Raw genomic sequence first — 12,846 nt, 5'->3', positions numbered from 1 at the left:
TAAATATGTTAAAAATGTCATTATATGGCTATGGAAATATCAAATTTTGTTCCTTTACAATTTATATCATAGAATTAGTTACATAATTAATAAATAAGGCAGCCACAATTTTAATATGCATTAAATATCAAATAAGTTTAGGTACATTTTTCTTATCCCCAAGTTTTGAACAATAGGTTAATTTAGTCAATAAACTTCAAAATCATACAATAAAATCACTAACATTTATGAAATAGCTTAATTTAATTGTTTGCTCGATGATTTAGTTACGAATGTGTAGAAGTGACATATTTTAAAATTAAAAATATTATAAAAAAAAGTTTTACATAGGAGTAATAATAATAATAATAATAATAATAATATATAAGAAAAGAAAAATCACTTTTAAACCAACCAAAATTGTCATCAAAGTAAGCTAAAGGACAATAATATGTCTCAGCTAATCAAGAACCTGATGCCCTTAGTCATAAGAGTGAACATGGAGTCTTGTACATGTTGGCTCTTTGAATGGAACAGTTCATAAGAACATTATGAAACATTAAAGGCAAACATTTGTATGTACCATGCGTCCAAACTTGAGAACTCTAGAACTCTAGATCATGCCTACAAGGTCATGGGAGGGTGCACCGTCAACTTCATCACCCACCTCGTCATGGTCAACAAATTCTCAATTCCGACACCAAAGACGGTGTTCAACCACAATGACAACCTAGTTCTTTAACAATGTTGTTAAGTTATGAGGTGTTCTAAAAAACATTGTTAATGACCATGATGGTCGATTCACGGAGACCTAGACAATGTTATTCGGTCTGTTAAGCTCAAATCTAAATATCTCTCCTAGTTATCACCACGTGACAAGACCAAACACTTCAATAGCATGCTTGAAGAGTATCTAAGATAGATGTGAGATAGAAGAATAGGGTTAATGTGCTGGATGTTAGATTAGTTCAACTTTAATTGTCAAAAGAGTTCTTCAATGCACAAGATCATGTGCAGAATACACTTTGTTCATGCCATGTGTTGACCACCCTTATATAAGAAAAAGTCCTCAAGCTTACAACTTCACTAAAGAGTGGAAACATCCAAAGTAGCTCGTGCCTATCTAAAGAAGACATCCAAATGTATGAAAAAGTGAGCTAGTTAGAGGCAGCGTTCCTTAGTGTTCACAAAGAGCAACCAAATACTTATCAAGTTGAGGTTAGAACTGGAGAAGTTAAGACCAACACTTGGAGCAAAAATATGAGGTTCAATTGAAGTCGTTTTAAAAGCAAGCTAAACATCGTATAGAGTTTAACTTCTTTCATAGATGAAGATTCACTTAAGTACTTTGAAACCCTATCATCTAGACCCGGTACATATCAATCACAACGAGACATTTCGGCCTCTTGTCATAGTAAAAAATACCATCGAAAAAGAGTAAAAAAGATATTAGCAAAGAGACACAACAAAATGACAAACCAAGAAAAGATCTACAAAAGTTACTTGTAAAGAGGAAGGGTCTCCGCAATGCACGGATTAGTTGAGAGTACACTGAAAACCTAAAGTCTTCCACTATTTAAATTGTGGAGTTCGAGTACAGTTGGTTGTCAAGGACGTCAACAAGTGGATGAGGATGTCACAATCATATTTTTCCAAGGCATGCTATTCATGTCCGCATGTCCATTACAAACATTTTACCTTACTCTCATGTTCTTCTTAACTCTTTACCAAACTTTTATGGTATGCCCTTACATTCTAGCATAATTATTTACTTTCCTTAAAATTTTGTACGCATATCACTCATCACCACTTTCAATGTTTACACCAGCAAAGGCAATTTGCTTCATAATGACAATAGGAAATTCCAAAGGCAATTTGCTTCATAATGACTATAGGAAATATAACCAGGCTTTCAATCTTCCTACCAAAGTTATATGTTAAAAATGTTGCTCTCTCTTATTGCTTGTTAGCATATAACATCTTCCTGCTCAAAAAATGCTTTCCCAAAACTTTGACTAACTCTATTTTCTAAAACTATTTTCCAAGAATGGGTAGAGGCAACGAGATAGGTCATTTGTGGTACTAAAGATCCAAGTTTGAGTTGTTGACTAGCAAGAGTAAGTGTCCTACAATCACTTCGTGAGTCCCGAAGAAGTGCAATTGTAACGTGGAACGCAAACTATCGTAGTCAAGAGTTGGTGTTGTACTCCATACTCCCCCATATCCAATATTTGCAGCTGCGAAAGCTTACTATTCAGCAAATACTAGAGCCAACCAGCTAGGCCAACTGCAATTGTCTACTCTAGTCCAACTAGATTATCATCAAAATCCATCATTATCATCAATTAGTATCTTTTAACATAACTTTTTACATCCCTGTCTTTTACAAAAACATACAAGAAAATCATATCCCTACAAATATTCTAGACCTAACTCTCCCATATATAGATATACTTCCACAGAGGACTAACTTGCTAGAACACTTTTAAAACTGAGAAACAGATATTTCAACGATGATATGCAGTGTATATACAAGGGAAAATACCTCGGGGAACTAGTGTTACAAAAAGGACCACCAATATATCAAAAGATCATTTAAACTATTATGGTATAAACAGGAAGAATCACTTACAAAAATAGATTCCATAGATCTGTCACATGAGAGACATTTGTTGTTGAAAGTCCGGTTGTTTCTTTCCAACCAAAGGTCAGAACTTCATAAAAATCTTCAACAGGAACAATTTTTCAATAATTAACAGTAGGTTACAAGAATTAAATATCATTATTCCTCTGTAGAGATATTATACCCAACGCTGTTACAAATCCCTGTTTGCAGCGAATCTACTGAACCAAACAATAAAATATGAAGTATTTCCTCTCCATCCTTCCGAATTGGGGGAAGAAAGAACATAACAATTTAGAAGAATAAATTTAAACCTCATGTTCGTTTAACTTTTAGTTTTCTTTTTATTGTTCTGCAAAATTGTTTATGCCTGTTGTATATGCTGAAAATAATCAACTAACCAACCATTTGTGGCCCAGAAATTTAGGCTGCTGCAGATAGTTTCTCCTCAAAATCATCCAGATTAAGAACTTGGAGTAGCTTTGGCCAAGACTCTGGGATGCCACCAGGTAAGTCGAATTCCAACAATTTCCCTCTACTGCGGTAGAACTCCTCAACAGGTTGACTCTAATGCCATACACAAATAAGCAAAAAAAAGGAAACAAGAAACCATCAATTTCTTTGAATACCATCAAAAGATGAACATCGCAGCACATAAAAAGAAAAGTTCTAAGTATTACTGGAAGCCTACTGAAAACCTTTTATTTTCTTCTATTGATATCCAATGCAAGAAAATAGCAAGATACCTTTTCATTATAAACTCGAAGACGTTCTTTTACAACTGCTTCCGTATCATCTGCTCGAGTAATTAGTTTAGACATACAATGTGACGGGGGAAGCAGTGGAGCCATGCTCATACCAGGCTGGCCATTTTCGCCCCTCACATTAATAGAGGCAAGATTGAAGTTTTTTCCACACTGACCACAGATTCTTCTCCCAAGGCATTTCTCAAGTAGCACGTCCTCTCGAAGCTTTAGATTAACCACCAAGTCTATATCAATCACCTTTTCCAAAATTTCCTAAAATGCAACCAAATAAACCAGAATCTATGAGCCTGTAAAGATCAATTGGTATAAAGACATACGCATTAAAAAAACTGAATTATAATGATTTATTAATCTTTTCATATAGGGGTTGGTTCATGACTATTAAACTGTTGCTAATCTAAGAGTGGATATGACTATGAAATGGCCTTCGGTTTCAAAAGATGGACTGTCGGAACTGCTGTTCAATATTAGCTAGAGTTACATTAAACTCCAGTCTTTTGCTGAATCGTTATTGATAAAAAATATTCTTTGATCCAAAATGGTGAACAACCATCTTAGTAAGGAGTACATGCCAATTAATCAGCCGATTATGTAAGTGGGGAGGGAAGAAAAACAAGCAAAAATTGAAAGCTTATGCTTAACACGCTTCATCTATACCACGGAATACTCACTGCTTGATTAATTGTCCGAGGGAAACCATCGAGGATAAATCCAGATTCACCTTTCGCCTCACCAGCTTCAAGTCTCTTGGACAACAAGTTGATTATGATCTCGTCCGATACTAATTTGCCCTGGTTAACAATATCTGACAGCTGCAACAAGCGAGATCAGGATGAGACATAAATAAGAACGGAAAATGAACGCGATGATTGACTTAATATAAATCAACAATTTGACAAAATGCACGCACTGATTGACTTAATAGCCAAATCCGATCTATTACCAATCCTTCAAGATACTAAGTTTCAATATCAAACTCAATTCAAACCGGGAGCTAAAAAACGATCCAGAAACATTACATTTCAAGTGACAGAAAATGATGAAATGAGGAAATACCTGGCGAGAAAGTGGACTGGAAGAGGCAAGCTCTTCGCGGACGAGATCGCCGGTGGCGATGTGAGGGATACCGAGAAGGTTACAAAGACGACTAGCATAGGTCCCCTTGCCGACACCAGGGCATCCAAGAAATACCCATTGAACGTTCCGATCTTTAGGATCCTTGCGGGGAAGATGGCAGTTAAGACCGGAAGGCAAAGGGGTAGTAGTAGGAGAGCTGAGCTCAGACGCAACGGCTGAAGAAAAGCATCTCCTGACGAGAGAGAAGGATGAAAGAGACGAAACCGCAGAGGATTTCGAGTAGCGGATCAAGGCCGCCATGGGGACTGTTCTGCCGGAAGTCGTCGATCGTCCAAGAGGATTGCAGACGATGTAACAATGTGCCTTTTAACTAGGGCTTCGTCAGTTACGATTGCCAATTTCTAGCGATCCACGCGCGCGCGTTCGATAATTGACATTATAATAATTATTTCAAAAAAATAGGCCATTATTTTATAAATTAACCAACATTTCACCCCTAAACACATTTTAGTTCTTAATCAAATTATTGATTTACATGAATAATAAAACTCATTTAATCTATTAAAAAATTATTAAATATTAACATTAATCCTTGTAAGATTTAAAATACAAATACTAAATTGTTAAAATATATATATATAATATAAATTAAAGTAAAATCTTTTCCACCCAATCCAACTATTTATTATTTTTAAAAAATCAAATTTATCCGCTCACATTAATAAATAAAATCTCATAAAATTTAAATATCGAACCTCTATGAATTGCAACACATTATTAATATCAATTACAAACGTCAAATATTCTTAATATTCACGATATTCTTAAAAGTTAAATAGGGTTGGATTTGATTGAATTGTAATATAATTTTATGGGTTGGTCGAGTTAACCAAACTAAAAATGTCAACCCACAAATCGATACATTTTTATGTCAGAATTTAGTGCAACTTATTTATATTTTGAATTAGTTATAAAATATATGATATTCGTAATAATTAGATTTGAATAGTAGTATATTTTATTTTATTATGAAGATTTAGTTAGTTTATATTTTTCTTATTTGTAAATATTATTTAAAGGTTGTGAATATCAATGAAGATTGAACCTTCTATCTCAATTCTATTTTTTATTCTTAAATCTGTATTCTTTTTGTATTATTTTTATTCTATTTTGATAGATATTGCGTTAAGTTTCAAAAAAATTTCATTCAACAAAAAAAAAAAGAACACATTAGATTGAATTTGGATGGTTTGAATTTTATTTTATTATTTATTATTATTATTTATTTATTATTATTATTATTTTTTGTTAGAACGATAAATGATGTTAAATATTATTTTTAAAATTTTATGGATATTTTGTAATAATATGATACAAATAAAAAAGTTATTTTTGAATTTTTTAATAATATAATATTATATATATATATATATATATATATATATATAATGTATATGTATATAGATATTTTAAATGGATACAAAGGACTACTTGGGAATATTTGGATTAATTTAGTCAACAAAATAATTAAAAAAAATAATAAATAAATAAATAAATATATATATATTTTTTTTCCCCGCAAAATTATGGTAAATTGCCATTTTAAGGCACCAATTATTCTTCAGCCTGCCAAGACCAAGAGTGATAGTGTAGAAAAGAAGGTGATGATGTGGCGTTAGATGGTTGGTCCGCTTAATATTTGGTTTAAAATAATCGCCACGGAAAATTAAATCCTTGTTCATCTACCCGCCACGTTTAGCCTCTGTTCCAAAATTTCAACAGGCTACTACATCGACGGCTTTCCCCCGGCCGCTGATTTCGGTGGAACACATGGCGGCGACTCTATCGGCTTCACCGACTTACAGTTCTGCGGCACCAGAAAGGAAATCCAGCCAATCGCCTCGTGTTTTCTATAATTCTTCTCATCGAAACCTTCTCTTTAATTCCAGTTTCTCGCACTGCAACAATACTGTTAAACTCTCACTTAAGCGAGCTGGCATCGTCGTGTCGGCAGTATCTGATTCTCCCGGTAAGTCAAATCGCTCTGTGATTTACGGTTTTTCCCTTGTTATTGCGGGCTGTGGTTGGTGAAATGTGGTTTACAGGAATTGGATCGTATGTGGAGTCTGGGAACATTGCGGATTTACTGGATTCGGTTAAGGTGTTTGACTTGAACGGAAATGGAATTCCGATTTCCGATCTCTGGAAAGACAGGAAAGCCGTGGTCGCATTTGCGCGTCATTTTGGGTACTTGTTTGAATTCTATCTAATTGACAACGGGTTTTCAATTCGTATTCTTCGCTTTGTAAGTAAATATGCGTTTCCGCAGGTGTGTCTTTTGCCGAAAACGTGCTGATTATCTTGCTTCTAAGAAGGTAACTAATATCTTGGGTCCAATGGCGAATTTATGGTAAAGAACCTGTGGAATCCATAAAAGAATTGCTTAGATGGATAATGTTTCCTTGCCAATATGAGCATAGCTAGATGTTTAGCTTGCTCATATTAGTATAATTTTAGCTTGCTCCATTTATACTGTTAATTCATGGCGATATTAGGACTAGTATCTCACCATTAATTTGGATAGATGCATATATATTGATGATTTCCCCAAGGGGAATCAATCGATTGGTTTCGAACTATATTGTCAATATTTCAAAACTTCACATATCCAAATCCCACATCGATTGGAGAGGGGAACGAAACATTCCTGATAAGAGGGTGGAAACCTCTCCTTAGCCGATGTGTTTTAAAACTTTGAAAGGGAGCCCAAAAGGGAAAGTCCAAAGAGGACAATATCTTCTTGCGGTGAGCTTGGACTATTACAAATGGTATCAAAGCTAGACACCGGGCGGTGTGCCAGCGAGGACATTGAACCCCGAAGGGAGTGGACACAGGGCGGTGTACCAGCAAGGACGCTGAGCCCCGAAGGGGGGTGGATTGTGAAATCCCACATCGATTGGAGAGGAGAACGAAACATTCCTTATAAGGGTGTAGAAATCTCTCCCTAATATACGCGTTTTAAAACCTTGAGAGGAAGTCCGAAAGGAAAAGCCTAAAGAGGACAATATATGCTAGCAGTAGGGTAATCATCTAAATGGCTTTTGTACCGTAAATTAAGAAACTTCTCAAGAATTAAGTCATACATTTCATGATATGGTAGCAGGACTTATTGGATGCATCCGGTGTGGCTCTTGTGCTGATTGGACCCGGTAGCATTGATCAGGTATGAAATTAATCCTCAATGGAGTTCTAGCAAAATGCTACATTTGAGGGGTTTATTAAGCATGTGTTTTTGGATCATGACACACATTATTTGTTAAGCTTTCCATTATTGCCTTTGAGTTGGACTGTATGGTTATGGACCACGAATAGATTATCACTGCATCATTATTTCTCACATCAAAATCTATCTTTCACTTCATTGATCCTTATTTCTTGTTAGCAATTTGATACAGGCAAAAGCATTCAATGAGCAAACAAAATTTCAGGGAGGTAAGTTTCTGCCACCATGGGTGAATTTTGGCACTGATTTTTTGTGGCTTATTTATGTGTACAATATATAATAGATATCGATCAGGTGTTGATGAAGAAATTTGCAGGATGAGTATAAGTTATCTAGTTTGGCTACTGCTGGTTAAATATTTTACATGCAATAAATATTCCTTTGAATCATATGTTGATCTGAGAGAAGTTTTACTGTTGTCCCTTTACCATCTTATAATATTTCCGCTGAGGACCTGAAAATGGATAAAAAGAGTAGTTCTTAAGAAACAAACTTAATCTGGATAGGGTCTGGCTGTAAAAATTGGATTGTTGACTTGAACTGATGGAAGCATACTCTCTGTTTCAGAAGTCTATGCTGATCCTGCACATTCATCATATGAGGCTCTAAATTTTGTGTCTGGGTTTACAACCACATTTACTCCCAAAGTATGTTAGGAGTTAAGTATCATAGCAATGTTATAACCAGCAATATCAGCTTGTAGGTGCTTACTATGGCTGCTTGTCTGAATTTATAGGCGGGTCTCAAGATTATTGAGCTGTACATGGAAGGCTATCGGCAGGATTGGAATCTTTCTTTTCAAAAGGACACTGTGTCTAGAGGGGGATGGTAACTAAAAACCTCAATTATTCTCTCTCTCTCTAACATTTTGGTTTCAGATTTCAGAGCATGGATGAGTGTTCTGATCTAATTTCCTGAGTTGACATGAACAAGCAGCAAGATCCCCTGATCTTGATATATACTGCCCATTATCAGTTATCACATAAACTAACTTGCATCTGAAATTCATTGGATAAAATGGCTCAGGTTGAATACATTACTGTTCAATTTAGCTAGTCTTCTCATCATGGCATGACTAAGAAATTTTGTTCATTATCCTGAGGACTTGGCTATTGGTTTATAAACGAACAATTTTCAGATTCATTACGTGAGATCCTACGTTGATTGGAGAGGGGAAATAGTGCCAGTGAGGACGCTGGGCCTCGAAAGGGGTGGATTATGAGATCCTACATCGGTTGGAGAGGGGATGAAACATTTTTTGTAAAGGTGTGGAAATCTCTCCCTAGCAGATGCGTTTTAAAAATATTGAGGGGAAGCCCGAAAGGGAAAGTCCAAAGAGGACAATATCTGTTGGCGGTTGGAGAGGGGAAGCAGTGCCGGCAAGGACGCTGGACTCCGAAGAGGAGTGGATTGTGAGATCCCACATCGGTTGGAGAGAAGAACGAAACATTCTTTATAAGGGTGTGGAAACCTCTCCTTAATAGACATGTTTTTAAATCCTTGAGGGGATGTCTGAAAGGGAAAGTCCAAAGAGGACAATATCTGCTAGCGGTTGGAGAGGGGAACGAGTGCCAGCAAAGACGTGCTCCGAAGAGGAGTGGATTATGAGATCCCACATCAGTTGGAGAGAAGAACGAAACATTCTTTATAAGGGTGTGAAAACCTCTCTTTAGCAGACACGTTTTTAAAACCTTGAGAGAAAACCTAAAACGGAAAGTTCAAAGAGGACAATATCTGCTAGCAGTTAGCTTGGACGGTTACACATTCATTTCTTTTTCTATCTCTCTCAAATGTGCTTGACAAGAAAGCATATTCGTGCCATTTTTCAGGCAGCAAGGCGGCATCATAGTTGCAGGTCCCGGTAAAAATAACATCTCTTACATTCACAAGGTATGTCACTTGTCCATACATGTTCTTGTTTGATATCTCTTTTACATTCACAAGGCATGTCCATTGTCCAGATCAATAATTCTCGATGGTTTTCTTTTCCTGGTAAAACAACATCTACAAATTTTTCTGTAAAGCTACAAATTGTCAAACTTTTTTATCATCTTTTAATTTTTTTGAACCTTAGGATAAAGAAGCTGGGGATGATCCAGATATCCAAGAAATTCTCAAGGCTTGTTGCTCATGAAGTCGAGAGGGATTCTCACACTGCACTGATCCATTGCTATCTAAGTCTGGCTTGCAATAAGGTAGTGATATGAAGGGTAGTAAAGAGTATAGTTTTTGTTTAGGGAACAGTTACTTCTAAACTCTGAAAAGTTGGGACAGTATGGATTATCTCCCTTTGTAGATTTGGATGATAAAGGTATAGAATCACGTGAATGAAATTTATGTAATTTGAGTGTTATCAAGGTTAGCCTCACGATTTCAAAATGTGTTTGCGTCTGCAGTGAGATCCCACCACATTGGTTGGATGGGAGAATGAAACATTTCTTATAAGGGTGTCAAAACCTCTCAAAGCATTACTTATAAGAGTGTGGAAACCTCTCACTCGCATACTCATTTCAAAATTGTGAAGCTAACGTCATACATACGTAACGGATTAGAGCGAACAATATCTGTTAGCGGTGGAGTTTGACTGTTACATTTAGACTGGAGCGGAAAGTGTTTGAATAATTATCGAATCATACACTAATATTATAAGCATATTATTGAGCAAGATTCGATCAATATTACAAATTATGGAATGATTTGTTATATCTACGCAAGTTACAATAATACTAATACAAATAAGGCTCGATACTAGCACAGAAACACATACCACACGATTTTTTTGACCGGTCAATGATTTTCGTGTTTAACGTTTGGTCGCATACATGTATGAGGTTTGAAGTTACGTGTTGGAAACAGTTACCAATTTCAATAAAAATTAACTTCAATTAATCCCGCTAATTTATTTAAAGCATATGAACTAAATTCAAATATTAGAAAAATTTTGAAAAAAAAATTCACTTAAATTTGAATTTTGAATTTTGTAATTGTTGCAAAAAAAGAAAAGAAAAAAAAAAAAAATATATATATATATATATATATATATATATATATATATATATATATTTAAGTATATTTTAAAGTTTGAAAATGATTGTTTTTTAAACTTCTAACATCAATTAAAACAACTCTTAAAATGTATTTTGTATAATTAAAAAAACTTATAATTCCTTAATTTTTTTCTCTAATTTTTCAAGCCCTAAATATATAGCAAATACACTCATTTCCCGCTTCTCCACATATCAGTCGCGCTTGGCTCTCCCTCCATCTCCATGGCCGACAAGAGAAAGCGCCGGCGATCTGAACTCAATCCAGACGGTGAAGTTCAACTTCCCTTCAAGAACAGTCTCAAATCTGATTCTATCATTCTTCAGATTCTCAAAGAGTTCAGTGACTGCTCCACCGCCCCATCTTCCTCTTCATCTAAAACCCTCGACGACCTAGGCCTCTCCTCCTCCTGCCGCGAGGTCACCGATCTTTCGCTTTCTTCCGTGCAGTCCACAATTGAAGATCTTATCCTCAAAATTGCTCGTTCCATTCTTTCCGGCAATGGTTTTGCATTTGATGTTCCTTCTCGATCGGCGGCTAACCAATTGTACGTTCCGGAGCTCGATCGGATCGTTTTGAAAGACAAAACTGCCATCCGCCCCTACGCCAATATTTCCACTGTTCGGAAGTCCACCATTACTACTCGCATTCTTCAGCTTGTCCACCAACTTTGCATAAAAAACATCCATGTGACCAAGCGAGATCTGTTCTACACGGATGTAAAGCTCTTCCAGGATCAGACTCAGTCGGATTCTGTGCTTGATGATGTTTCTTGCATTCTCGGCTGTACTCGGTCGAGTCTCAATGTGATTGCTGCGGAGAAAGGAGTGGTTGTGGGAAGGCTCATTTTCAGTGACAATGGGGATATGATCGATTGCACTAAAATGGGCATGGGCGGAAAAGCGATTCCGCCAAATATTGATAGAGTTGGAGATATGCAGAGTGATGCATTGTTTATCCTCTTAGTTGAGAAAGATGCCGCGTATATTAGGTTAGCTGAGGATAGGTTTTACAATCGCTTTCCATGTATTATTGTAACCGCTAAGGGACAACCAGATGTGGCCACGAGATTGTTCTTGAGGAAGATGAAAATGGAGCTGAAGCTCCCAGTGCTTGCGCTTGTAGACAGTGATCCATATGGGTTGAAGATTCTATCTGTCTATGGGTGTGGATCAAAGAATATGTCTTATGACAGTGCTAATTTGACTACTCCTGATATCAAGTGGCTAGGAATAAGGCCGAGTGATTTGGATAAATATAATATACCGGAGCAGTGCAGGTTACCTATGACAGAGCAGGATATTAAGACTGGGAAAGATCTGTTAGAGGAAGATTTTGTTAAAAAGAATCCAGGTTGGGTTGAAGAGCTCACTTTAATGGTGAAGACGAAGCAGAAGGCTGAGATTCAGGCATTGAGCTCATTCGGGTTTCAGTATCTGTCGGAGGTTTATTTGCCATTGAAGCTGCAGCAGAAGGATTGGCTGTGACCTAATAGTTTGTTAGTGTGTGTTGTAATCAATTGTTGAATTTCTGTTGCAACATTAGGAAAGTTGAGCAATGATCAGATAATGTTATCTCTGACCGAACCATATTCCGCTTTCAAAGGTAAAGAAATACCTGCTTTCTGGAGGGATTTCAATAGATACTCTTGCATCCAATTTTATGCTTATTGTCCTTTTGGTTTTAGTTATTTGAGAATAGTGGCATAATAGTCAAGAAGAATTGAAATCAGGGTTCCTGATATCAAGGAGGTATGATTATCTTATAGTTTAGAAAAAATGCTGTTCTTTTAACTGATTATATGCCTGCAAACTCTTGGTATTGGTCTTCTGTTTAATCGGACTGTAAGAACTTTGTCCTAGGTAGGGGGAACTTTAGTCGGAGGAATTTAGGAGTATACCCACTTTAATACCTCTCTTGGTGCTTAAGCTTGTCTACTACTATTTTTTCCTAGCAACCCCATTTCTCATCACTATCAGTTGTGGCTATTGAAAGTTTTTAGTTTCGGTTTTATTTTCATACTCTTTCTCACCGATCCAGGTTCTGTATTAAATTGTTTCATTTTGGATATA

At 36.2% G+C, this 12,846-nt stretch overlaps 3 protein-coding genes across 4 annotated transcripts; 2 read left to right on the top strand and 1 right to left on the bottom strand.

Moving 5' to 3' along the window:
* Positions 1-2,706: 2,706 nt before the first annotated feature.
* Positions 2,707-4,809, bottom strand: LOC111804432 (adenylate kinase 1, chloroplastic). The gene is made up of 4 exons (XM_023689237.2): positions 4,426-4,809; positions 4,041-4,181; positions 3,349-3,621; positions 2,707-3,169 (listed from the first exon to the last, which is right to left on the bottom strand). The coding sequence occupies exons 1-4, from the start codon at positions 4,744-4,746 to the stop codon at positions 3,026-3,028; spliced, it is 879 nt and encodes a 292-aa protein (XP_023545005.2). The 5' UTR covers positions 4,747-4,809; the 3' UTR covers positions 2,707-3,025.
* A 1,381-nt stretch (positions 4,810-6,190) lies between these two features.
* On the top strand, positions 6,191-10,082 carry LOC111803071 (thioredoxin-like protein AAED1, chloroplastic). 2 transcript variants are annotated; one of them, XM_023687334.2, is made up of 9 exons: positions 6,191-6,475; positions 6,552-6,693; positions 6,776-6,821; positions 7,607-7,669; positions 7,902-7,938; positions 8,297-8,376; positions 8,466-8,557; positions 9,559-9,619; positions 9,804-10,082. In XM_023687334.2, the coding sequence occupies exons 1-9, from the start codon at positions 6,277-6,279 to the stop codon at positions 9,861-9,863; spliced, it is 780 nt and encodes a 259-aa protein (XP_023543102.2). In that variant the 5' UTR covers positions 6,191-6,276; the 3' UTR covers positions 9,864-10,082. The 2 variants fall into 2 exon arrangements, with proteins under 2 accessions (XP_023543102.2, XP_023543103.2); XM_023687335.2 differs by having other exon boundaries at positions 6,193-6,475; positions 7,610-7,669.
* Positions 10,083-10,951: 869 nt separating this feature from the next.
* RHL2 (Spo11/DNA topoisomerase VI, subunit A protein) lies at positions 10,952-12,432 on the top strand. The gene has a single exon (XM_023689067.2). The coding sequence runs from the start codon at positions 10,999-11,001 to the stop codon at positions 12,259-12,261; it is 1,263 nt and encodes a 420-aa protein (XP_023544835.1). The 5' UTR covers positions 10,952-10,998; the 3' UTR covers positions 12,262-12,432.
* The last annotated feature ends 414 nt before the right edge of the window (positions 12,433-12,846 follow it).

Source organism: Cucurbita pepo, chromosome 10, assembly GCF_057944985.1.
Source record: "Cucurbita pepo subsp. pepo isolate OVF chromosome 10, ASM5794498v1, whole genome shotgun sequence".
Taxonomy (NCBI): Eukaryota; Viridiplantae; Streptophyta; class Magnoliopsida; order Cucurbitales; family Cucurbitaceae; genus Cucurbita; species Cucurbita pepo.
The sequence above is the reverse complement of the archived record's forward strand: the minus strand, read 5'-3'. Positions and strand labels throughout refer to the sequence as shown.

Bases quoted from the DNA above. Each gene is read 5' to 3' on its own strand.
- LOC111804432 (XM_023689237.2), bottom strand. From the start codon at position 4,746: ATGGCGGCCTTGATCCGCTACTCGAAATCCTCTGCGGTTTCGTCTCTT. The intron at 4,182-4,425 runs GTATTTCCTCAT...CGCTTGTTGCAG, and splicing joins CCAGTCCACTTTCTCGCCAG to CTGTCAGATATTGTTAACCA. The intron at 3,170-3,348 runs GTATCTTGCTAT...GTATGGCATTAG, and splicing joins TTCGAGTTTATAATGAAAAG to AGTCAACCTGTTGAGGAGTT.
- RHL2 (XM_023689067.2), top strand. From the start codon at position 10,999: ATGGCCGACAAGAGAAAGCGCCGGCGATCTGAACTCAATCCAGACGGT.
- LOC111803071 (XM_023687334.2), top strand. From the start codon at position 6,277: ATGGCGGCGACTCTATCGGCTTCACCGACTTACAGTTCTGCGGCACCA. The intron at 6,694-6,775 runs GTACTTGTTTGA...GCGTTTCCGCAG, and splicing joins GCATTTGCGCGTCATTTTGG to GTGTGTCTTTTGCCGAAAAC. The intron at 8,558-9,558 runs GTAACTAAAAAC...GCCATTTTTCAG, and splicing joins ACTGTGTCTAGAGGGGGATG to GCAGCAAGGCGGCATCATAG.